Source organism: Diabrotica virgifera, chromosome 4 (genome assembly GCF_917563875.1).
Source record: "Diabrotica virgifera virgifera chromosome 4, PGI_DIABVI_V3a".
Taxonomy (NCBI): Eukaryota; Metazoa; Arthropoda; class Insecta; order Coleoptera; family Chrysomelidae; genus Diabrotica; species Diabrotica virgifera.
In genome coordinates this window covers 11,308,627-11,336,456 of record NC_065446.1, presented here as the reverse complement: position 1 = coordinate 11,336,456, position 27,830 = coordinate 11,308,627, and the positions used below count along the sequence as shown (strand labels likewise).

The 27,830-nt window shown below is 33.3% G+C and overlaps 2 protein-coding genes across 2 annotated transcripts in view; one reads left to right on the top strand and one right to left on the bottom strand.

The window, feature by feature from the left end:
• The window catches only part of LOC114334942 (glucose transporter GlcP-like), a 281,124-nt gene that overhangs the window by 87,865 nt on the left and 165,429 nt on the right, over positions 1-27,830 (top strand). The window lies entirely within an intron of this gene.
• Positions 1,265-25,010, bottom strand: LOC114334946 (probable metabolite transport protein CsbC). The gene is made up of 3 exons (XM_050648965.1): positions 24,848-25,010; positions 13,582-14,922; positions 1,265-1,419 (listed from the first exon to the last, which is right to left on the bottom strand). Exons 1-3 carry the CDS (start codon positions 25,008-25,010, stop codon positions 1,265-1,267), a joined length of 1,659 nt encoding a protein of 552 aa, XP_050504922.1.

Here is a 27,830-nt window from a genome sequence, read left to right as displayed (position 1 = left end):
CCAGTAACTTCCTTATGTAAAATCCAAGCAATTATTTCTACCATATCCAAGATATTAAAAAGACTGCAACGGCCATCTTCTTGAAGCTTGGTTGAACACTGTATGGCCATCTGAACGTCTATTCCGTATTTTGTGTGGTTTTGAGTAGGTAATGGCTTCAGGTTTCTTCTTTTTATCTATTCATATTTCAATATTGTTTAAGTATAGATAACTCAGCGCTAGAAGATTTTTAATCATTTTTCTCTGGTACGCCTGGTTTCCCTGATTAGCTCAAGCCTTCGTGTATGAAAATTTTTTACTTGTACAATTCCATTTTTTTCGTTTTTTTTGACGGAGAAATGTTCTTTTTTGTTCGGTTTATTGTTCCAGTACTGCTTGTAGCCTTCTTTCGTAATTCTTTTTATGTGTCGTGATATTTCTTCCTTTATTCATAATTGGGCCCATTAGACGGCTAATTACATGTTCCCCTAGAAGTTGATTGTCTAGTCGTTGTTCATCTTAGCTGTAATCCAGAATTTGATTCCAAACTTATCGAGTTTATACGCCATGTACCTACTGGGTGAAGTGATACCTTTCCTTAGTATGAAAAAGCTGTTCGTCGATAGATAAATATATTTTAGTTAGTTGTAGGTATAGCAAAATATACAATTCTCTGTAAATAGGTTCCATATTGCCGATGCAAGTGCAAATTTATCTGTTGATCATCGCTCAGATCTGGTACTTCTCCTCCGTAAGAAGGACCGCATTCTTCTAGGTAGACATCAATCAACATATTCAAAAAGTAATTAGGTACACTAAGTACCTACCTGTAAGTGTAATCCTTAAATAGATGTGGCAAAGTCCTAAATTATTAAGTTTCTAAAATACTTAACTATGAATAAGTAGTAATACAGAGGGTCAAAAATAGAAAGCAGTCAAAATGACCGCCCTGGTGATTCTAGGTATATATTAACATATCTCAAAAAGTAATTACACTAAGTACCTGTAAAGGAGGAATTATAATCCTTAAATAGATCTAGGAAAAGTCTTAAATTACCAACTTTCTAAAACAACTAGGAATAAGTAATACAGGGGATCAAAATAGAAAGCAGTCAAAATGACCGCTCTGGTGCTTCTAGTGTTTGTAATTCCGTGTTTTAAATTATTAAAATTTTTAAAACTAATTTACGGTTTCTGTCTGGTCTAGAAAAACAGTTAAGTTAGCATAACAAGAAACAACCCTCAAACACAAACGTAATTGAGATATATTGAGATTAAAATATACCTATTTGGGAATACCAAGTAGATGAGGATGCCAAAAACCTCCTATGAACGCGTGCATGGGAAACAGAAATAAATCTACAAATCTACATGATTGGAGAAGCTTGCTGAAAGAAGCTGTAGAAGAACCCTGTATTGGCTGTAGTGCCATTGGAAGGGCTGGAAGATATATATTTGAATTAGAATAAATAATAAAGAATCATAACTCACAAGTGTTTGGTGGAGTTTCATTATAAAGCAAAATTTAAAAAAATATTCTAAAATACGTAAAGTTATTTTTGTTACTTTTCTAATATATAAAGCTTATCTATTTGTTGTTCTGAAGCTATTTCCTTGTGGCATTTTTATAATTAACTATTTAGATGGGGAATAAGCCACAATTAAATTGAAAAAAATAAATATTGAATGGGTTGCATATGTGAGTCCATATTAAATGTAGTAATGAAACACAGACTTACTCACAATCATTTAATTATACTTTGACGACCGGTTTCGATCTCTACATTATTCAGATCATCTTCAGGTCGGCGTTACAAGTAGTTAAATGCTACAATTAAAGAAAACTAGAGTTAGAACATTGTCTAGTTGCACAGATGCTAATAGAAAGCCAAATTTGAAAATTTTTTGAAATAAAGGTTTGCAACTGTTGACATCTCAGAAATTCGATAAATACAAATGCACACCTATGAGAAACAGATACTCATAAGCATGTATAAGAAAAAAATAATTTTATTAACATTTCGACGCCCAAATTGGGTGTCGTTGTCAAGATACAAAATACTACTGAAGTATTTCCCTTATGGCTTATTTCCCATCTAAATAGTTAATGGTAATATATTTGTTATGAATATAATTAAACTAGTAAACAACTTTATTCAAAATTAAATCTTTGCCCACGTATTTTCTCTTTTTAGTTAATTTATTCACGGTTTTGCTCTAAATTCTAAAGAACCGCTGGGACTGATATGAATTTTGGCATACTCATAGCTAACATGTCAAAGAAATAAAGGTATAATGTGCTGTTGTGTGCTTTTGCCCTGGGGATGAGTTCACCCCTTCTCGGGGGTGAAAAAATAACGTTCAACGTAAGTCCAAAAATGGATAAAGTGACTCATTCTAAACAACTTTTTTTCTATAGAGTTATTTCTATAAGGCAAACCTTTTCACAAATAACTCAAAACCTAAGTGTTTTATCGAAAAAATGTTCTTAACACAAAATGTAGCTTATAAAAAAGTGACATACTGATGGCTGTATAAAGTCTGTCAACCTAGTAGAAACAGAGTGGTAGCTAATGAAGTAGTAGCATTGATTATAAACTTACCCATAGATAGCTCACCTCCTGGTAACCGAAAGACGTATCGGCAACTAGATGGCGCTACTCGAAAACCGTATCGAGATTTCTCAGTCGCTGTCTGACTTGCGAGTAGTTAACAGTGGCGTCAGAGCCGAACTTACCCTATAGGTGTATTACCTTCTATTAGCTGCGTATTGTGCTGTGATAAGTTAAAGCGGAATTTAAGACAACAACCACAAATTTAGAAACGTGTGCTGTTACATGTGCATGTTACTGGTTATATTTACTATAAGATTATAAAGAATTTGAATTGGATTAAATGCCATGAAGATTTGCAAGACACTAAAACTCTATTACAGAAATACGAATTAATGTTACTTCTTAGAGAATGTGGTGCACATGAATAAAGATTCTTCAGAGATAATCAGATTTGTTTGTTACTATTACTACAATAATGTTAGAAAAAGTTTCACGGGGCCTTTAATTAATTTAAAGTAGGTAATGCAGTTTTTGACAATATTGAAACCTATTTGGCTAAGCATATTTTATTAACTAAACATTGGCTTGAAAACTGTAAAGACCATAAAAGAAAAAATATAAAATTCTTGGTGAAAATCAAACTTTTAAAAGCTTGTCAGTGGTATAACATTAATGAAAGCAAACAAAAAACAGAAAATTACTTATTTTCGATAAAAATAAAGTTAAACAAACGTCAAACATGAATACAATACAATAAATAGTCAATTTAACAAGATCTGGAACTATGCATTTTTTGAGTTTTGTTACTTTTCTTCCGGGTGAGCGATTATTGAAAATTTTTTTATAAAACTTTTTTATAAAGTTTAGGGAAAAAATGCATTCTTCATAAAAACCTGCATATTTTAAAACTCAAAATGAAAGAATTATCTTTCATTCTCCTCGGCTATTTATATTTTGGAAATTCCCTGTCATTTTATCAATATTATTCATTTAAACGTTGACAACTTGTGGTGTTTTCTCAAAGAAAGGTCCTCAAAAATTGTTAAATAAAATAATAATAATATCGTAGGGCATTTTTGCGGGAGAGATCCTTTCGGATTTTTCCGGCGCCATTTACATCTTTAACCTGTTTCAAGTAACTATTGTCGATGTACACTAGCCCAGGGGGACTGACGGCTTAACGTGCTCTCCGAGGTACAGTGAAACGGCTCTTATCATTTTTAGAAATGAAAAATTTATTGTCTGGAATTTACGGCAAAGATATATAGGATCATAAGTTTCAAACCATCACCTTTTTATTTTGTCCTCTTTCTCCACACCAATTTTCATATCTTTAAAATCCTCATAACATATATTATTATAATAAAAACTATCGATAATACGTGTGAAAATTGCCAAAAATAGCAAAATTCCAATCAAAAATTAGGTTGGAGAAAATGTAACCCTCAAAGTTCAAAATCGGTATACGTTAACAAAATGCATTTTCTCGGCATCCCATGGAGCAATTTCCTTTATTCTTTTTTTGTTCCCTAATAACTCGAGTAGAGCCATCGAACTAACGCATTATTAAATGTCGAACTTGCTTTTGTTTTGTTATAATAGATTAATTTTTTTATAAGAACAGAAAATTATATATTTTTTTCAGTTGTAGGCTTTTTTTAGATAAACTTACTACAAGTGTACCTTTTAAAGTTAAAAACATAAATATTCTCATTTGAAAGCTGTATAATTATTTAAACAATTTTTATTGAAACAAATTAAAATATTGTTATAATAAATAAATTAATTTATTATAACAAAACAAAAGCAAGTTTGACATTTAATAATGCGTTAGTTCGATGGCTCTACTCATGTTACTTGGGAACAAAAAAAGAATGAAGGAAATTGCTCCATGGGAAGCCGAGAAAATGCATTTTTTTAACGTATACCGATTTTGAACTTTAAGGGTTACATTTTCTCCAACCTAATTTTTGATTGGAATTTTGCTATTTTTGGCAATTTTCACACGTATTATCGATAGTTTTTATTATAATAATATATGTTATGAGGATTTTAAAGATATGAAAATTGGTGTGGAGAAAGAGGACAGAAATAAAAAGGTGACGATTTAAAAATTATGATCCTATTGTTTATATCTTTGCCGTAAATTTCGGTCAAATTTGACCGGTTGTATCTCAGGAACCACTCCTTATAATTGAACGTTTTTTCTTTTAGAGGAAGCGTTCTGCCGCTGTATTTCGTATAACGTTTTCGTGATTTAATTTAGTTTAATATTTCCCGAGATATTCTATTTGTTTTTAAGTCAAAAAATTGTTTATAATTTTAAAATATTCCTGAGGCCGCTTAAATAGTCCAATTTCAATTATGTAAAGTACATTAGATAGGTATAGTGTCTTTTTATGAAAAAATCGTAGTTATTCTTATGCTTCATAATTATTGTCGTTATTATAGTGACCGTAAATTTTTAATTAACATTTCAATTGTTGCTAAACTGTTCATTCAATTTCCATCGGCTTCTGGAATTATAGTTTATACGGAAAGGGCTTTTACGTTACCAAGTTATTTAATTATTGATTAACAACTACTTATCTAAAAGTATAGTTGAAAATTAAAGATTTTGTTGGAAAAACCCGCTTTTTCCGGGGAAAGTTTTCGTCGAAGTAAATCGAAAAAACACATCTCTATGCGGAATTTAATTGCGGTGAATTTTTATTTGGATGTTTTTGATCTAAAGTTAAAATCTTTGGAGTTATAGAGCAAAAATTGAAAAAGACACGATTTTCGGGCGCCATTTTGTTTATAAAAAAAGTAGCACACTATCTGCGGACTTTGCATGTCTATATTATTAATATATACAATCATAAGATTCGATTCCAGCAATAAAATTGCTGGTAAATAACTTTTCCCAAGAATGGCCTATTCTCCGATAATCAGCCCAGACTATTAGGTATTCCAAAGATTATTAACAAATGATGTGTCTGCTGGCCCAAAACCGGGGATTTTAGACCAGAAAAGGTAAAATATGAAACTTGATGGAAAAACGCTACAACTTATGTCAAATATTTTTCTACGTGACTTACAACTCTTAATAGCCTTGCTGACTTCTCTCCTAACTTTCACTCAGGCAATCCGGGTTCAAATCTTGGCGTTGAAATTTTTTTTTGTTTTTAAAATTGACATTTTATTTTGAAAAATAATTATTTTTATAATAAGTGCGTTATTCAGCGGAATACTGGTTTTATTGTGTTTTGATTGATTTGCACACTTTCGATAGCTATTTTCTACTGGATATATTGTGTTTGGAAGGAATTGGCTGTAACCACTGGATATATTTCATGACAAAGCTATTTAGAATTAATTTAACTCAAATTCTAAAAAACAGGATTTATTGCGTTTTGATTTATCGCTCCTCATACAGACAAACATCCATTTTTATATACCTATTATAGAGAACAGGGAAATATTTAGATTGCTATTATAAAATGGTGGTTGGTGATAGAAAAGTGAAAAATTAGGGTTGTATGTATCTTTTGGTTCTACATCATATTACATTAAGAAAAAGCAGTTTGTCCAAAAAATAAAAAAAATATCGGGAGGGGGTGGGGAGGGCAACAACCTTTTTCACTTAGATTGGTCGTACTAACTCAGGAAGCTTCAGGGGTTCATTTACAACAACTTTCCTTATTAAGGTCAATCATAATATTTATGATCAAATGCATAGTTCTATTTCATAAGTTCTATGCATAATTCTATAAGACATACAGATTTTTTTATATTGTCTCGTATAAATAATACAAACGTATCATTATAAAAATAATTATTTTTCAAAATAAGATGTCAATCTTAAAAACAAACAAAAATTTCAACACCAGGATTTGAACCCGGATCTCCTAAGTGAAAGCTAGGAGAGAAGTCAGCAAGGCTATTAAGAGTTGTAAGTCACGTAGATAAATATTTGACATAAGTTGTAGCGTTTTTCCATCAAGTTTCATATTTTACCTTTTCTTGTCCAAAATTCCCGGTCTTGGGCCAGCTGACACATCATTTGTTAATAAGCTTTGGAATACCTAACTGAATAAAAAGAAAGCAGCTATGCTAAAATGCTCCGGTCAAATTTGACACTATAGTATTTTTACTACAAAAACGTTATTACGTAGGTCAAAATTTTTGACGTAAGAGAACTGTCAAAACATTAGAATGTGACTTTTCATTATTGCCGTGTTTATAATAAACATAGCAATAATGAAAAGTCACATTCTAATGTTTTGACAGTTCTCTTACGTCAAAAATTTTGACCTACGTAATAACGTTTTTGTAGTAAAAATACTATACCTCCCTGGCTATTACACGTATCAGAGGAGTATGTCAACTAAAACTGTCACTGTGACAGTGGTAGTTGCCAAACTCATGCGATACGTCTAAAGGTGGGAAACAATCAATATAATGTAAATTTATAGGTTAATGTCGCAAAATTTTCCAACTGGATTAGTTTTATTTATTTTTATCTCACAACTTAATACGTTTTCCATCTTTTGTGCTATTTTGCCGGTTATTAGCTCGTTCATCACTGTATACATATTTGTACGACATTGTTTCTTAAGTTTTCTTACCGGTAACAGTTTTGTTGTTGTATTTTCTGAAGATTTTGTGTAGTTTTTAGTAGTATAAGTACTTAAACCTCGGATGACTTTATTTAGTTTTAAGCAGTGAATGAATAAACATGAGTGAATATTTTCGAGAGTTGTTGGTAAACAATACAGATGTTGCTAGTAGGTAAAAGCAAAAGATTAACAAAATAAATAATATGAATTCATTTTCCCTCAATGAGTCTGAGTTAACCTAAATTTTATAGGACATTTGATAGCATTTAACCATGCCATTATTTTTGTCTCTCAGATGACAACTTATTTAGTTCAGTTTAATGCTTAAATTGTAGCACTGATGGTAAACGATAAAACTGAATTTTATCAAAGGTAATACCACGAGTCCTCTAAATTTTATCGATAAATTTTTTTGTTTTCACGAAAACTTCTTTATTTGGTAAAATTACGAAAACAAACCGAATGATAAAATCACGAGTCCGAAGGACGAGTGATTTTATCCATTTCGGTTTGTTTGAGTGATTTTACCCTAAATAAAGAAGTTTAAGTATGAAAACGAAAAAATTTATCAAGCAAAATTTAGAGGACGAGTGGTATTTGAAAAGATTATTTCTTGAACTAATATGTATTATTAGTAAATACGGGCATCTGTGAAATATTTTTAAGACAACTAGGATCAATGTCTTAAGTAGGTTATAGATAAATTATTTTATGATTTAAAAATGAACCAGTTTATTTATTATATTGTTAATACTTAAAAAACTGGTTAAATCGAAAATGAATAATTATTAAAAACACAATTTTTATAACTAATATGAGATTTTCCAATGTCGTTCGTAACGTATTATGTGAAATTTAGGGTACCTTAAGTTTTATCAGGGAAGAGACTGTTTTATCAAGGAAGAGGCGTTTTATCAGTATTACACTCAATGATTGGCTAGAACGACGCGTGGTGATTGGCTGAAAAAGCAAAAACGTCAGAATTTGACAGGTGAAAAAAATAATCATTGTTACTTTGCATTCCACACTTCAATATAACAGAAAAAATGAGGTATATTATCTTTTAAAATTAATTTTTCCATTAAATTAATATTTATATATACAAAACTAAATTACAAAAAATCCTAACCAAAAACGGTCTAAAACTCATTAAGAACTAACAGAGTAACATTTATGTTTGCCTCCCAGCCGAAATATTGATTTAATTTTGACAGCATGTTGGAATGCCCTATATAACATATTTTTAACCTCTGATTTGAACATTGCTAAAACCACGTCGACGCGACGAGGTAATATTAAATATTTTCTTATTGGATTTTGTTTCCTTTACCTACCCACCTATATGTTTGCTCCATGTTAGGTAGTTTGCTTATCTAAAATAATACGCGCGACTGTCTCCTTTGTTTTCTTACATTTTAGTCTTCTAGTATCGCATTTTTTCTTACTATAATATATTCTTTTTTTTTAACCTTCTTAAATCTGTACCTAAATTTTTCTTTAATTTCAATAAAAACACTTTAATTTATAAATACTATAGTTTAAATATTTATTTACTGTATATGTTATTGGACAACCTATATTCCAATAAATAACATAAAAGAGAAGTATAAAAAGGTCCATTGTAATATTAGCCATTTTCTAATTCTTTTGTAATCGCAAGCAATACTTCTTTTAGTCCAGGGCGTTTTGCCAGTGTTTTGAGATGGACGTTGAGAGGTGACTCAAATTTTTTTGCAGAAATTGCTTGAAAATTGCTCAAATAATAATATTTGAGTTATCCTCCCACTCAAAATGGTCCGGAACATTGTTTAAATAATCAAAATGTCAAAATATGAAGGAAAAATTCGATTTTTTTATTGGTTTTTTGATTATAACTTTAAAACTTTTCATTTCTGAGAAAAGTTGTATTAGACCAGGGCGCATCTGTAAAAATGTTAGTACATTTGGACGTTGAGAGGTGACCCAATTTTTTTTTTGCAGAAATTGCTTGAAAATAAATCAAATAATAATATTTGAGTTATCCTCTTTAAATACCTTTAAAAATATTCATTTCCGAGTAAAGTTGTACTGACATAAAAGTTGCGTATATAAATTTCCTACAATATAGAATTTGTTAAAAATTTAAAAAATAGTCACCCTTGTTACAAAATAGCAATAATTGCGAAAAAACCATACAAAAACAAGTATTCGTGTTTTACGTTTTTAAACCATTTCTGCTACATTTAGGACCTTCATATTTCACCCAGATAAACTTTATGATACAGTAAAATAATACGGTAAATTTCATTAAGATCGTTTCAATAGATTTTGCAAAATAAATTTCGCAATGCAGCTTTCGCAAAAAAAAATTCATTTTTTCAAAATATTACAGGACTGAAAATAAAGCAGATAGCAAGTTGAATTTTAGTTTCCTTATAGAAATGTACTGTACCTTTCATTTGCAATTTTCCAGAATTAAAATTGATTAACACCACGGCGTCAGGAACATTTTTAAAGAAACATTAATTATTGCTGCTACGCGCAGGACAGCGGATAGTTTGCTCTGATTGGTCATTCCAATGACCTTTGATAATGATTGATACATTTTAATTTTTATTACATTTCGATGTAAATAAATAAATTTGTTTATTGCAAAATAAAAACACATACTCTATCCCTTGAAATAACACTTTTATTAGCAAAAATTTTCTTTGTTCATATATTTTAACTTAGAGAATAAAAGTTTATTATTTTTAAATATATGCAATTGTTTAAACAATATTTCACAAACAATAATAAAATTATTTTGATTTTTGTGGAATTAAAATATTAAAATACAACAAGACATAGAGTAGAATGTAGAATGTAGAATGTAGAAAATGGGGCGGCCAATAGAGCCTGATACACTGCGACCTTAGTAGATCTATTGTGTTTCCCCTTTCTTTTAAAGCACTTCATCTAGCTTAGTCCTCTTAATGAGACTTAACAGCCTTGATAGTGGCCTTTTCATGTAGCCTGGTGCTTCCGGTTTTTCCTCACCGAGTTCTAGAAACCGCACTCGTGCGAGACCTTCGCAATGACACAGAACGTGTAGAGCGGTTTCCTCTTCTTCCAGACAGAACCGACAGGTGTCCTCTTCTGTCAGGCCTATGAGACTCAAGTGTCTATTGAGTCTACAGTGTCCAGTCAGCAGACCCACTATCATTCTGACAGTGCTTCGACTGCGCGAAAGTAAGTCTGTTGTAAATTTAGCCGAATGTCCTTTGATGAACTGTTTGGCCTGCCTCTGTCCTGGGGAGTTGTTCCACCATTCAAGAGACCTCTGTTGCGCCCATTTTTGTATAGCTGCTCTTTTTATCGTATTTGCGATTCCAAAGACGGGTTCCGGACCAACCAGTGGCGTAGATGCGCCTTCTCGGGCCAATTCATCGGCCTTCTCGTTGCCACGATAACCCTTATGTCCCGGCACCCAGGCAAGTGTCAATCTGTTTCGACTTCCCACCTGAGAGAGGACACTCAAACAGTTCCATACCAGCCATGAATCGACCTGTACCGAACTGAGAGCCTTCAGAGCCGCTTGACTATCCGAATAGATAACGATGGAGTCGTTATCTAGATTCCGACTGATTAGTTCCATAGTGCACCTTTGTATAGCAGCTACTTCGGCTTGAAATACGGTCGCATATGTCCCTAGACATACCCGGACTTCCGTCCTTGGTTTTAAGCCATATAGAGCCAAGACATAGAGTAAGAAAATAATATATTAGATAAAGATTGGAAGAAATTTTGGTAGAAATCAACTTGTGTGAATCGAACACCGCTGTCCTGCGCGTAGCACGAAAAATTAATGTTTATTTAAAAAATTTCCTGACGCCGTGATAATTAATCGATTTTAATTTTGCAAATTGCAAATGAAAGGTACAGTACACTTTTATTAGCAAAAAAAAATCAACTTGCTATCTGCTTTATTTTCGGTCCTGTAACATTTTGGAAAAATGAATTTTTTTTTTGCGAAAGCTGGATTGCGAAATTTATTTTGCAAAATCTATTTAACCGATTCTAATGAAATTTACAGTATTGTTTTACTGTATCATAAAGTTTTTCTGGGTGAAAGATGAAAGTCCTAAGTGTAGCATAAATGGTTGAAAAACGTAAAATGCCAATACTTGATTTTGTATGTTTTTTTCGAAATTATTGCTATTTTGCAACTAGGGTGACTATTTTTTAAATTTTCAGCCTATTCTATATTGTAGGAAATTTAATTACGCAACTTTTATGTTAGTACAACTTTTCTCGGAAATGAATACTTTTAAAGTTATAATCAAAAAACGAAGAATAAAATCGAATTTTTCCTTCAATTTTTGCCATTTTCATTATTTAAACAATGTCCGGACCTTTTTGAGAGGGAGGATAACTCAAATATTATTATTTGATTTATTTTCAAGCAATTTCTGCAAAAAAATTTGAGTCACCTCTCAACGTCCATCTCAAAACAGATGCGCCCTGGACTATATTAACATAAAAGTTGCGTAATTAAATTTTCTACAATATAGAATTGGTTAAAAATTTAAAAAATAGTCACCCTTGTTGCAAAATAGCAATAATTGCGAAAAAAAACCATACAAAAACAATTATTTGCATTTTACGTTTTTCAACCATTTATTCTAAACTTAGGACCTTCATATTTTACCCAGAAAAACATTATGATATAGTAAAACAACACTGTAAATTTCATTAAGATCGGTTTAACAGATTTTGCAAAATAAATTTTGAAATCCAGCTTTCGCAAAAAAAATTCATTTTTTTTAATGTTGCAGGACTGAAAATAAAGCAGATAGCAAGTTGAATTTTATTTTACTTATAGAAATGTTTATAGCAATAATTGCGAAAAAAATATACAAAATCAAGTATTGGCATTTCACGTGTTTCCACCATTTATGCTACACTTAGGACCTTCATATTTCACCCAGAAAAACTTTATGATATAGTAAAACAATACTGACAATTTCATTAAGATCGGTTCAATAGATTTTGCAAAATAAATTTCGCAATCCAGCTTTCGCAAAAAAATTCATTTTTTCAAAATGTTACAGGACCGAAAATAAAGCAGATTGCAAGTTGAATTTTTTTTGCTTATAGAAATGTACTGTACCTTTCAATTGCAATTTGCAAAATTAAAATCGATTAATTACCACGGCGTCAGGAAATTTTTTAAATAAACATTAATTTTTGATGCTACGCGCAGGACAGCGGTGTTCGATTCACACAAGTTGATTTCAAACAAAATTTCTTCGAATCTTTATCTAAAATATTATTTTCTTACTCCATATTGTGTTGTATTTTAATATTTTAATTCCACAAAAATCAAACTAATTTTATTATTGTTTGTGAAATGTTGTTTAAACAATTGCATATGTTTAAAAATAATAAACTTTTATTCTCTAAGTTAAAATATATGAACAAAGAAAGTCTTTCCAAAAAAAAGTGTTACTTCAAAGGATAGAGTATGTGTTTTTATTTTGCAATAAACAAATTTATTTATTTACATCGAAATGTAATAAAAATTAAAATGTATCAATCATTATCAAAGGTCATTGGAATGCGCAATCAGAGCAAACTATCCGCTGTCCTGCGCGTAGCACCAATAATTAATGTTTTTTTTTTAATTCCTGGCGCCGTGGAAGTTGATTGATTTTAATTTTGCAAATTGCAAATGAAAGGTACAGTACACTTCTATAGGCAAAAAATTTTCAACTTGCTATCTGCTTTATTTTCAGTCCTGTAACATTTTGAAAAAATGAATTTTTTTTGCTAAAGGTGGATTGCAAAATTTATTTTGCAAAATCTATTGAACCGATCTTAATGGAATTTACAGTATTGTTTTACTTCATAAAGTTTTTCTGTATGAAATATGAAGGTCTTAAGTGTAGAATAAATGGTTGAAAAACGTAAAATGCAAATACTTGTTGTTGTATCGTTTTTTCGCAATTATTGGTATTTTGCAACAAGGGTGACTATTCTTTAAACTTTTAACAAATTCTTTATTGTAGGAAACTTAATTATGCAACTTTTATGTTAGTACAACTTTTTTCGGAAATGAATACTTTTAAAGTTATAATCAAAAAACGAAGAGAAAAATCGAATTTTTCCTTCATTTTTTGACATTTTGATTATTTAAACAATGTTCCGGATCCTTTTGAGAGGGAGGATAACCCACATATTATTATTTGAGTTATTTTCAAGCAATTTTCGCAAAAAAAATAATTTGAGTCACCTCTCAACGTCCAAATGTACTAATATTTTTACAGATGCGCCCTGGTCTATTTGTCGTTTTTGTCATCACACAAAATACGGTAAAAACACGTATAAGGAGGGCAGGCTGTAACTACGATAAAAACAAGTTAACAAAAATAATAATATAGTTTTATTAAATATTCATTAAATAATATGAAATTATCATTATCTACTGTAATATTTTCTTGATTTTTCCTTTAGGAGTAACTGAATTTCATTAAAACCCTTGCCTGTTGTTTCCGGTAAAACCCGAAATATTGTGAGAAATCCTAAAAAGCCAAATCCACTGTATATGAACATACAACCATAAATTCCAAGCCGGTCCATCAACAGAGGAAATCCAAAATTGACAGAAAAAGCTACAACTGCATCAAATATGGCAGTCATAGCAACACCGGTTGCTCTAGTGTCATTGGGAAATAGCTCACTTACGTAAGATGGAATAATAGGTCCTAGTCCTAGAGCGTATGAACTCATAAATGTTAAGGCACATACAACTGGCAGCCAGTTAAACTCCTCAACGGAAGAGTAGCTTTTCAAATAAAAATATATTCCTAAGGTAAATGTTGATACAGAACATCCTAGCAAAGATACGAGAATAAGTCTTCTTCTGCCTAATGTATTAACTGATGAAACCACCATAAGATTTACAAATACCTGCATAGCACCCATTAAAACACTGACTGTGTTAGCTGATACCGAAGCACCGGCTTCAGTAAATATTGTACCTGCATATGCTAAAATGGTAGACACGCCACTCGTTTGTTGAGAGACGAATAGCAGTGATGCAATAAACAAAGCTTTCCTTGATGAACGAGTACTAAAAATATCGCACCACTTACTCTTTTGACAGTTTACTTCTAAACTTAAATCTTTCAATCTATCGAATTCCGATTGAATATCTTCCATGTTTCTATGCCTTCTTAATTTCTCTAATGTTTTGAATGCTTCCTCATTTTTATGTTTGTACAATAAAAACATTGGTGATTCCACGGTGAAAAGGGATACTATGAGATAAATAAAAGCAGGTGCAGCACAGAGTAACGTATACACTCGTATGCTTGTAAATGATCCAAAAGTAAATGCAAGTAAAGTACCAAGAGGCAAGCAAAGACCATCTACGCAACCCATCCAGGCTCGATTCTTGTCATCTGCAACTTCACTATTATAACACGTCGAGTTAATGTATAGACCAGATACATTTATACCATTTAGAAGGAAAAATATATAGTAAACATATATATTTGTAGCCATTGCAACTGCACTTAAACAAATAACCAAGAAAAGTGAATGCAGTATTAAACATTTTCTACGTCCCAGTACATTGGACACTTTAGCCAATATTAATAAGAGAAATATCGTAGTAAAGTGTGAAGCTGACACTATTACTGAAGTTTGGAATGGTGTGATGGGTTCTCCTAAGGGGTTAATTTCGGTGTCATTTGATCTTAATTTCGGAATTGCTGGTGAGCCCCAAACCAAACAACTGCCAACAGTTATCAAAGGTAAGTCAGCTAAAAAAAAATAGTAATTATTTCAAAGTACTTGCAACATTAAAATTTACAATGTAAAAAATAAATAAAGTTGTTATACACTCGCAAAAGTATTGTATAAATATATTAATAGTCTAAGATCTGGGAGCGTATTTTGTGCGTGATAAGTAATATGGAAAAACTATACGGGCATATGTTGAACTAGTTGTGTACATGACTTTCACCAACGGCCGGAAACCAGAGTTGGGGCCGAGGGTAGTTATAAGAGGTCAAACTCGCGGTTTTTATTATTTTTTTATGACGCTCATGATCGAGATAGTTCACCAAAATTTGAAAATAAGTAGGTCATGACGCACCTAAGCAAAATCTCTAGGGGCTCAACGCTGCGTGGCCGACAAAGGGGTGGGGGTAGGGGTGAATATAAAAAATATAAGGGGTTTTTTGCGACGTTCGTGATTGAGTGCACCAAAATTTGGGTATAAGTAGAACATGACATAAAGAATTAAAATCCCCAGAGCCGGAAACCAGAGTGGGGAAGGAAGGTAGTTATAAGGGGTCAAAGTTCCGTTTCTTATTTTTTTTTTTTTGTGACGCTCATGATCGAGATAGCGCGCCAAAACTTGGGAATAAGTAGGTCATGACGTAACTAAGTAAAATCTCCAGGAGTGGAACGCTGCGTGGCAGACAAAGGGGTGGGGCAGGGGTGAATATAAAAAAATATAAGGGGTTTTTTGCGACGTTTGTGATTGAGTGCACCAAAATTTGGGTATAAGTAGAACATGACATAAAGAATTAAAATCCCCAGAGCCGGAAACCAGAGTGGGGAAGGAAGGTAGTTATAAGGGGTCAAAGTTCCGTTTCTTATTATTTTTTTTTTGCGACGCTCATGATCGAGATAGCGCGCCAAAACTTGGGAATAAGTAGGTCATGACGTAACTAAGTAAAATCTCCAGGAGTGGAACGCTGCGTGGCAGACAAAGGGGTGGGGCAGGGGTGAATATAAAAAAATATAAGGGGTTTTTTGCGACGTTTGTGATTGAGTGCACCAAAATTTGGGTATAAGTAGAACATGACATAAAGAATTAAAATCCCCAGAGCCGGAAACCAGAGTGGGGAAGGAAGGTAGTTATAAGGGGTCAAAGTTCCGTTTCTTATTATTTTTTTTTTGTGACGCTCATGATCGAGATAGCGCGCCAAAACTTGGGAATAAGTAGGTCATGACGTAACTAAGTAAAATCTCCAGGAGTGGAACGCTGCGTGGCAGACAAAGGGGTGGGGGTAGGGGTGAATATAAAAAATATAAGGGGTTTTTTGCGACGTTCGTGATTGAGTGCACCAAAATTTGGGTATAAGTAGAACATGACATAAAGAATTAAAATCCCCAGAGCCGGAAACCAGAGTGGGGAAGGAAGGTAGTTATAAGGGGTCAAAGTTCCGTTTCTTATTATTTTTTTTTGTGACGCTCATGATCGAGATAGCGCGCCAAAACTTGGGAATAAGTAGGTCATGACGTAACTAAGTAAAATCTCCAGGAGTGGAACGCTGCGTGGCAGACAAAGGGGTGGGGCAGGGGTGAATATAAAAAAATATAAGGGGTTTTTTGCGACGTTTGTGATTGAGATAGTGCACCAAAATTTGGAAATAAGTAGACCATGACATAACTAAGTATTATCCCCAGAGACGGAAACCACAGTGGCGGACGAGGGTAGTTATAAGGGGTAAAATTCGCGGTTTTTATTATTTTTTTTGTGGCGCTCATGATGGAGATAGTGCACGAAAATTTGGGAGTAAGTAGGTTATGACGTAACTAAGTAAAATGTTCAGAGGCGGAACGCTGCTTGGGGTACAAAGGGGTGGTAGGCAGGGGTTAGTGTAAAAATATATGGGGTTTTTTTTGCCGTCCGTGATCGAGATCGTGCACCAAAATTTGGGAATAAGTAGATCATGACATTACTAAGTAAAATATCCAGGGGCGGAACGCTGCGTGGGGGACAAATGTTGTGCCGGGTCACAAAAAGAAATAATACACACTGCGACTTTGATCCCTTAAAACTACCCTCATCCCCAACTCTGGTTTCCGGCTCTGGGGATTTTACTTAGCTAAGTCATGGTCTACTTATTCCCAAATTTTGGTGCACTATCTCAGTCTAGCACGTCGCAGAAAACCCCTTATATTTTTTATATTCACACCTACCCCCAACCCTTTATCGGCCACGCAGCGTTCCACCCCTGGAGATTCTACTTAGTTACCTCATGACCTACTTATTCCCAAATTTTGGTGCACTCTCTCGATCATGAGCGCCTCAAAAAAAATAATAAAAACGTCGAATTTGACCCCTTATAACTAACCTCATCCCCAACTCTGGTTTCCGGCTCTGGGGATTTTACTTAGTAATGTCATGATCTACTTATTCCCAAATTTTGGTCCACTATCTCAATCACGAACGTCGCAAAAAGCCCTTTATATTTTTTATATTCACCCCTACCCCCACCCCTTTGTCGGCCACGCAGCGTTCCGCCCCTAGATATTTTACTTAGTTACGTCATGACCTACTTATTCCCAAATTTTGGTGCACTATCTCGATCATGAGAGTCATAAAAAAATAATAAAATCCGCGACTTTGACCCCTTATAACTACCCTCGGCCCCAACTCTGGTTTCCGGTCGTTGGTGAAAGTCATATACACAACTAATTCAACATATCCCCGTATAGTTTTTCCATATTACTTATCACGCACAAAATCCGCTTCTATCTCTCCGACTATAAGTCTAGAAGTTGTGATTAGTATCTCTTAATTTTTTTTGGAATGTCAATGAATGAAACGTTGGAATATCTTTTAGTAGTGGTTTATTCCAGTACAATGAGAAATGAAAGACTAACAGGCCAAAAACATGAAAATAACAGTTTTTCAACAAAAATGAAAAACACAAAAATGTGTGAATTAAGGAATTTCAAAGACAAACTGAACATTTTAGTATCCGGTATCTTTAACGTCCCTTATTGTCTTCGGAAAGCTTTTTATCAGAGACTGTATGTACTCCAAATCCAAATTTTCCCATTCTGTCGTTATAGCATTTTCCAGTTCATCAAGGTTATCTGAAACGACGATACGGGCTCTTATGCGTCCTTCTAGGTAGTCTTAAATATACTCAATTGGTTTTAGGTCTGGGTTGAGTGCTGGCCAATCGAGAACTTGAATACCGACGTCTTGAAGTTATTGCATTGTTACTCTAGCAACGTGCGGGCGAGCTTTATCTTGCAAAAGAACGAAATTACTCCAATAATAACTGAAACAAAAGGCACATCTTCTTCAATAATCTTTCTTATATACCCATCGGTTATCAGGAAACCCCTACGAAGCACTGTTTACTATGTGTGACCAGCAAAGCAGATGCCTCCCCATATCATAATTGCTCCTCTTGCCACCTCCAAGATTTCTGGTTGCTCTTATACACTGAGCAAATCGCTCACCAGCGCGTCGATAAACTGAAATACATCTGTCTGAGGCATAAAGTGCAAATGTTGACTCTTCAGTAAAAATAATATTAGGCCAGACGGTATTATCCCAATCGACAGGTTCTCGTGCGAATCTTAAGCATGTCATACGGTGTGCCCTCTTTAACAGTGGGCCAGTAGCAGACCTTCTAGCTAATTCCAAATGCCTTTGGTCTGTTTCTAACCGAATTGACACTTATTCGAACATTCGTTGTAGAAAGGGCTGTGCGACGATAATGGACATCTACAACAGACAAAATAGTTAGTATTGGAACAACTGTTTACTGATGACCGTCCTAGTGGGTATATATTGAGTATTAATGATACTGGCCCTTCTATTCTTAAACTGGAAGTGAAGAAAGCTGTAAAGGGTTTTAAAAACAACAAAAGACCAGGTAACAATAACGTGCACGGAGAAGTAATATTATTGAAAATGCTGTGCGAAACAAACTATCAATTTCTCGACTCGCTCGTCAAACTTTTAATAGACTAGGAAGAATCTGTTTTTAGGTGGATGTGAGAGGTGGCATTCGGATTTTTGCGGATAAAGTTAGGTGATAACTTCGTTAATAATAATTGACTTATGCTCCTTCTCAAATATGCCTGGAACATTAATAAAAAAAATTTTATATTTAAAAATTTCAAAAAATTTAGTTTTTTTTTACTTTCTTTGCTTATCACTTTAAAACGATTCATTTGGAACAAAGTCGTAAAGGAATAAAACAAACACAATTAAATTTTCTATCAGATGCGATTGGTTAAAAATGTCTTAATTTAATACCCTTGCTGCAAAATAGCAATAAATATAAAACAAAGGGGCAAAACAAGCCTATCCTTATTCAATGTTTTTCCATCACTTAGGTTACACTTGGAACCTTCCTAATTCGCTTAGGAAATTTTTGTAATGTGCTAAAACTACCAAATTTCATTAAAATTGACTTACTAGATTTTGCATAATAATTTTGCAATCTAAACTTTTTTTAAAAAATTAAAATTTTTTAAAATCTTGCACAACAAAAACTAGAACATACAAAGATTTGTCAATTTTTTTACATATAAAGAAGCACTCCACCTATCTAATGCACTTTACAGAATTAAAATCGGATCATTTAAGCAGCCTCAGAAATGTTTTAAATTTATAAACAATTTTTGGCTTATAAACAAATTAGTGCTGTGTCCAGGAGGGGGTGCTACGGGCTCCTTTATTTCGATGGACTTACCCAAGTTTTTTATGTATTTTGACCCGTAGAATACGAATTTTTTGGGTAACAGTTGATCCGGATGTCGATAAGATTGTTATAAACAAAGAACTTGAGGAATTACATAACATCGATTTTTCGCAAAAAAAAACATTTTTTATATTTCTTGGGTAATTCTAAGCAAAAAATGTTCTTACAAGTTTTTTCGTAGGATGCATAGTTTTCGAGAAAGCGCGGTGAAACATGAATAAAATAGCAATTCTGCTGACAGCATTTGAACGTTTAAGGTGATACAGTAGCGATCAACAAGTAGCCAAAACGCGTTCCAAGATTGCGGCTGTAATTTTGAATATTTTTTCGAGATATATGGCACACGTATTCGTAATATAATAAAGAATGGCGGTACAGAGCCCAATTTGAAAAATATATTACTATGTGGAAATTACTCTGTAATTAAATACAATATTAAAAAAACGGGCCTGTACCGTCATTAAGAAGAACAAAAAAATACACTTTCTTCAAATAAACTTTTTTATTCGATGCCTAGATTTTGTGTCATTTTGGAACTACTAATGAAATAAAAAATTTTAGTATTTCCAAAATGACACAAAATCTAGACATCGGATAAAAAAGTTTATTTGAAGAAAGTGTATTTTTTTGTTCTTCTTAATGGCGGTACAGGCTCGTTTTTTTAATATTGTATTTAATTACAGAGTAATATCCACATATTAATATATTTTTCAAATTGGGCTCTGTACCGCCATTGTTTATTATATTACGAATACGTGTGCCAAATATCTCAAAAAAATATTCAAAATTACAGCCGCAATCTTGGAACGCGTTTTCGCTACCTGTTGATCGCTACTGTTTCCTCTTAAGTCAAATTATACCGGTTTAAATTATTTGCATTGCTAAAAATTAAATATTTTATTATTAAACAAAGGTATTTGTTTATAAGCCAAAAAATTGTTTATAATTTTAAAACATTGCTGAGGCCCCTTAAATAATCCGATTTTAATTGTGTAAAGTGTCTCTAATAGGTAGAGCACCTCTTTATATGTAAAAAAAATTAGCCAACTTCTTAATGGTCTACTTTTTGTTCAGAAAGATTTTTAAAAATTTGATCTTTATTTAAAACATTTACAGTCGAGCCCGCTTATTAGAATACCGGATATAAGAATATCCCGGTTTAAGGAATAGAAATTTAAGGTCTCAAAACGTTTTTAGTAGCCACAAATGATCGGTTATTAGAATATTCCGGTTATAGGAATACTTTTTCTTGGCACGAAGGCTATTCCAATAAGCGGGTTCGACTGTACATTGCAAATTTATTATACAAAATCTATTATGTCGATGTTGATGAAATTTGGTAGACCATTTAAGTAAGTTTGCTAAGCGAATTACTAAGGTTCTAAGGGCCACCAAAGTGGTTAAGAAACATTAAATAACAGCAGTTATTTTGTATTTATTGCTATATTGCAGAAAAGGTAATATCTTAAGACATTTTTGACTAGTCGTATATCATGCAAAATTCAATTATCTTTGTTCTTCGAAATTTTTAAATATTTTATATTATATTTACATTTATATTTTTTATTAATGTTCCGGGCATATTTGAGAAGGAACATAAGTCAATTATTATTACTGAAGGTGTCCCCTAACTTTATCTGCAAAAATCCGAATGCCACCTCTCACATCCAAAAATACACGGTGTTGACAGATTATTCCTGGTCTATAAAACTATTAATAACAGTAGGGAGTTTCCTGAAGCCGGCTACAATCGACTTTTGTTGCCATACCGAAAAAACTAAAATTAAATCTTGTGATCAACATGGTATGATTTGTCTAATTAACTACATTACAAAGGCGTACACTAAGATTATCATAGACAACAGAATATGCAAGAAATGTACTACTGTGCCTAGTTCCATAAAGGTGAAAGTTTTGTAAAATCTCTAAACACTAATACGCGAAGTCTGTCGTACTATATTGATTTTTCATTGTGTTGTTTTATAGTTTTCAAGTGGTTGTTCTTATTCTTCTTCATATGCAAATCACTAATGGATGTTAACGATCACGCTTTCCAACTCTCTGTTTCTTGCAATGTGTATCAGAGATTGTATGTCGTTAATCCATGCCCAGTGCCTTACGTTTCAGATCCAGGGCATTTTCTTGCGTCCTATTCCTATCTTGTTTTCAATTTTACCCTCGATTATAAGTTGAAGGAACTGGTATTTTTCGTTTCGCATGATGTAACCTAGATATGTCGTTTTCCTTGTCTTGATGGTTTCAAAAAGTTGACGTTCTTGGCTGATTCTTTAAGGACATCTATATTATATGTGACTTTCACCGTCCATGGTATCTTTAGGATACGGCGATACAGTCACATTTCGAAGGCTTCTAATCTGTTTATATCCCTCGTTTTGAATGTTCAGCTCTCTAAGCCTTATTTTTGGTAGTACTTTATTCTACAGTAGTGTGAAGAATCATTCCGTAGTTGATGTAAAAAAACAAATACAGTGATATAAGACACATTTAGTGTTGCTCAAAATGGGCCTTGGTCTTGCAGTCTTGGTCTTGTTCTTGCATTTTCGCAAGACCAAGACCAATACCAAGACCGCCTAATTTTAGCAAGACCAAGACCAAGACTGAGCCTGCAAGATTTAAGCAAGAACAAGACTCACTCTGCGAGACTCTTGCTCCTTGCAGTTAAGACCGACTGTCATTTAAGTATTAATATTTAGGGTATATGCTTAGATGTATAGAGACTCTAAAAGACGCAAAAAAATATGTAAAACAAAAATTTGTAAAATTGGATTTATGCGCATTACGAACAATACCATAAGCATACATAGCGAATCAAAATATCGATTTAAAGAAAATTTGCCACATTCGATAGCTACTCAGGGCTGGTCATATAATAAGTGCAATGTAAAAATAAAACATTTTGAACAATCTTTCCCAGCAGCCGATTTTTCGCTCTGAAATTAATTGTCCAGATTTTGATAATAGCAGCCACAACATTTTAAAAATATATTATGTCATCTTAGCTTAGCTGGTAAGAAATATAATATTACTAAGTTATTAGACTAAACATTGATTGTGCTGAGTGTGCGATATCAGTTAAACAAAGCGAACTTTGCTGAAAATGTGCGGCTATTTTCGACTAACTATCAAACAACAGTCTATTTCTATTATATTTTAACATAATGAACAATAAGTTTACTTCTTTGATATGCAATTCTTTTGGTGTTCATGACACCGACACATGTCGCGTTGTTAATCGCGAAACAGATTATGTTACCTTTTCAGTTTTCGGTATGCTTATCTTTGATATCGGTGTCAAGAGAGGACGTATTCGAAATAATGAAATAACAAATAATATAACATTTGTTGTTTCGTGATTTCCAATACTTTCTCTCTCTTACACCCAGGGCTGGCGATAACGGGCCTGAAAGGGATGCATTGCAGGCGGGCGCCCCTGTTTGGGGGGCGCCAGAATGAGCATTTTTTCTGCTGGTATTATGTAAAATACTAAAATAAAAAAGTTCATTTTTTTTTAAATGCGGTTTAATTTTGTCATAATACCCTAATCTGTGTTTGTTAGTTTTGAATATCAAATAATATACAAAAATATGCAACGGCGCCTAGAATTCTTACCATGTAGTAATATAATTTATTGGTCAAAGATATCATATTTCAACCAAACAACTTTGTTATGAGAATGCTTTGTTTATGTTCTTCAAATTTCTTGCAAGTTGTTAGTGTTGTATCACCAGTTATGAGAAGAAATGAATAATTTCTAGTAAAGTAAACAAGATTGTGATACTGTTTTCTTGCCGCCCGCGCCTGTCTAATTTAATGTATCTATTAATAGGTATCAAGTTAAGTATTAATCCCATAAAAACAATATTTAAAATAAAGATTTTACTTTAAATTTAGTTTAGAGCTCTTTAGATTTAGTATTATTTCATGTGATTATAATACAGAATAGTTTGTAAGTTGTACTCTGCAGTTAAAGAATCTATTAGCATACAATTAATATAAAATTATATTTGTTAAGTACTCAGTAGGAACATACTATTATTAATCTACGCTTAAGTTATTATTTTTATTTAGTTAAATAAAAATGGATTCAAAAAAAATTATCTAGGAATCTAGAGCACAAATCGAAAAAGAAAAAGCCGAAAAAGAAAAAATGACACAAAAAAACAATGTCAATTTTCTTACGCCCGGTTTCATAATCAACTTTATTAACTAAACATTAACATTAACTAAAGTTCACTTTACAGTTGACAGTTACCCATATGAATAGCATTGATAAAGGTACTAACTTAAAATTGAAAGTACACTTTAATGATTATGAAACCGACCGTTAGCCAATTTCTTAAAAAAGTTAAAGTGAAGTTGTTGTGTCAGATGATGGGTCCAATAAAACTGTTACCGAACTTTATTTACCGGGTATATTTGCGAATAGCGGGACACCGACTTAAGTCGCTGCCCGGAACACAAATTTTTAGGACACAAGTCCAAAATGAAGTCATTAATAGGGAGAAAAGCTCTTCTAGCTACCCCTAAAATCAGGGGGTTTAACACATAAAGTAATACAGAGGATGTTCCATTACCCAGGGCATCTAAGGTAACGTTCAGTACAAAGCCTCCTTATTCGTTATGTACTGCGATGGGGAGGGGTGGTGGTACAGCTTGGGGGTCAGATAGATACGGGGTCAGGTTACGCAGTGTGACCGGTTTGATCTTCGGACATGTTTGTCTCACTGTTCCATTTGAACACACATAATGTTCCCGAGGCTGGGGTTGTACGAGTATCTGTGCGTGGGGTGGGGGGGGGGGGGCTGTGCTAGTTTTGCAGGCGGGCACCTTACACCCTAGCGCCGGCACTGCTTACACCGACTGCAATACTACGAATAGACGCCTTCCCCCACCGGCACTTTTAGAATATGTGAAATGTACGTTGTTCTAAGATCTAAAGTAACGCTTAATAAATAAATAGCAATAGGCTAATGGGTAACTGCGAGACTTGCAAGACTCTTGCTGCAAGACCAAGACCAAGACCAAGACCAGGTGTATCGAAGCAAGACCAAGACTGCCTAAGTCTCGTCTTGGTCTTTCATTTGGGCAACACTAGACACATTCATATTGAAAACAAAGGAAAATAAGCAACGGAATGACATACCGCATGTCAGAGTCTACGTCCACGTCAGTAGTTAAGGGTTAAACTAAATGTACCTACCTGCAAATGCACAAAAGTACATTAGCCATGGTGTAACTCCGGTTCCTATTGAATTTTGTAAAGATATTTTTCTGTCAATTAACTGATTCATATTTATTCCTTCATTATTTTCCATTTTCATTTTAGGGTAGAAAGTTTCACACAGATTATCCGGCTGTGTCATGTTTTGTATGATGATACCTTTAAATTCGATAAGTAAATTTATGAATGTATTAAATGGCGAATTTAAATAAATAATTCGTGTTTTTGAAATTATTTAAATCAGTTAGACTAATTCATATAATTATTTTGGTATTATCATATTATTCCTTTATTTTCATAAAAATGTGTTTTTAATAAAAATATATGTACTTATTATACAAATGATTGCAAAATAGTTTTCAAGCAAGCTATATCAGTAATTTGACCGTCAAAGAGTACCGAAGTGAAAGCAACGTATTTACTACTACTACTACAAAATTTACTACCAACGTTCCTGTCACTGAATATATCACCTGTACTGAGTAGCCTATCTAAACCTCGTCAAATCAGCTAAAACAGCCTACTATCAAAATCGTCTGGGAAGCTCTAAAAGTGTTGCAAAAGAAACTTGGGATTTCGTGCAGCAATGGAAATTGCATCGTGCCATACGAAAATTGTAAAGAAAAGCTGCAACTTTTTGCAGCAATTTCTTGCTGCAAGAAGTTGCAGTTAAATAGAACATGTCCTATTTTTCGTGCAATTTTTTCTGCAATTTGGTTATATTTTTAGTGAGTTTTAAGGCTACACTGTTTGTTTTTACTACACTGACATTCTGTCCTCCTAAATTTCAAACTAAACAATTTTTTAACAAAACTAGGGAAACTTTTTATAGTCTAAGAGCTAGTGAACCCTCCGACTAACGGTCGTCCTGTAAGGCTAGAAATTTTTCTTGTGATAATTCATAGCACACCAAGGCTAAAAACCATGACCTGGCAGGCATCAGCCGTGCACGTGTATCTAACCAGCTTTAATTGAAGTAACTGGTAGTTTATATTTTGGGTACTTCGCTCTTAGCCAGTTTTGTGTCATAGATATTGTCGAAGGAATATTAGACTACTTACAAAGTCATAATATAGATCTAAGCAAATTAAGTGTAAAGGTAGAATTCCGCACCAAGCGACCGAGACAGGAGACCGCGACAGGCGACAGATAGGCGAGGTCTCCCCACGACTGCTCTCAATGGAATTATATCAGGGTAGTTCTGCAGCCGCGACCAAGACCAGCTACCAACTATCGCCTATCGCGGCCTATCTGTCGCCTGTCGCTGTCTCCTGTCTCGGTCGCTTGGTGCGGAATTCTACCTTACAAGTTTTCAAATTATACGTTTATGAATGCAATTTGGTGTTGATTTACATATTAAATTGTTTCAATGTTTCCTGACTGACGTAGGTGATATGAATAAAAATCAATGAGTATCCACTATTTTCCTTTACACTTTAACTGCCATATCAGACACAAGTGAAAATAATATATTGAAGTACAGCCATTTTTTATATGCAGATTCTGCCTATTACAGGCAAGACACTATATTTTTCAAATAACTGAAAGCATGCAAAAATTATTCCTCTACTCAAACCGGAGAGGGAAAAACAGACTAGAAAGTTACAGACCAATATCACTTTTGGAATCTCGAGGAAAATATTAGAAATAATTATCTTCAAAAGACCCTACAAGTATACAAAAAAGAAGAAAGAAGGGTCATCAAACAAGACCAATTTGGAATCAGAAATCGAAGAAACTGTTTACTACGACGAGGAAGAGTGATCAGCGATTTCAGGGGCGTCATTTGATAGGGGGCAGGGGGGGCAATTGCCCCCCCTTACCCTGAAAATTACTAAAATTTACAAAAAATTGATCAATTTTGTATTATGTTTGCATATAAATGTATTGTATATATAATGCTTGCCCCCCCCCCTATCAAAATTTCAAATGACGCTCCTGAGCGATTTTACTCAATTCACCTAGTCCGTTCAAAAATGCTTGTTAATGGAACTAAAGCTCTTTAAAGAAGGCGCCTTGTAATTAGATTATTTTAAATACCTCCATATTTTATAAACCTCCTTCTATGTAAAAAAAAACGAAAACTGTACGCCTATTTTTATTCCAGAGACAAAATGATTCTATCAATGGCGAATTTCTTGTATGAATAATTGTCATTAGTAGAGCTCGGGAAATATGCAAAATGCATATTAAGTGCATATTTGCATATTTTGGATAAATTTTATAAGTACATATGCATTTATTAAAATTGCATATTTTCAGACTCTTTATCTCAAACGATACTAACAAAAAAATTTTTATAGATAAATGAGATGTCTCAGATCTAAACAATAAATCTGAAAATGCTCGGGGAACCACTTGCTGGTAACATCCTTAATATATGCCTTTTACAATTTTTGAGGCAAAGAGACGACGAATAAAGGAGACGAAGTGGATTCTACAATATGCAGTCACATTTTGTTAGTGAAATTTTTTTTATTGTTAAGTAATGCTGCGCCATATGACCAAAGGTGGACAACATTTAAAAATATTTTTTCCAAATTTGTTACTTGTTTAGCACACGATTTGAATAGGGTAGCAGAAACTGGAAGGACAGAATTTCCAATGATCAATATACTCTTGTATTAAATAAAAAAAAATATTTTTAAAAGCCCTTCTGCAAGAACACGTGTATACATAAGATCGTTTAACTATTGTGCCTTTACCACCTGAACCTGTGATAACCCAGGCAACCAAGTGACGTCAATAACGTCTAGGAAACGTCAGCTTTTGGTGGAATATATACACGTGTTTGAACATTACGTCGTATAAACGTCTGTTGTAGGTGATTTTAAATACCTAAGATTAATGACGTTAAAATACGTTTAAAAATACGTTTTCATTTCAGACAGCCCAAGTCTGACGTCCCAAAAATGGGAGGAGCTTAACGGGTTAATGCTTAGAATGTTAATGTTGTATATTG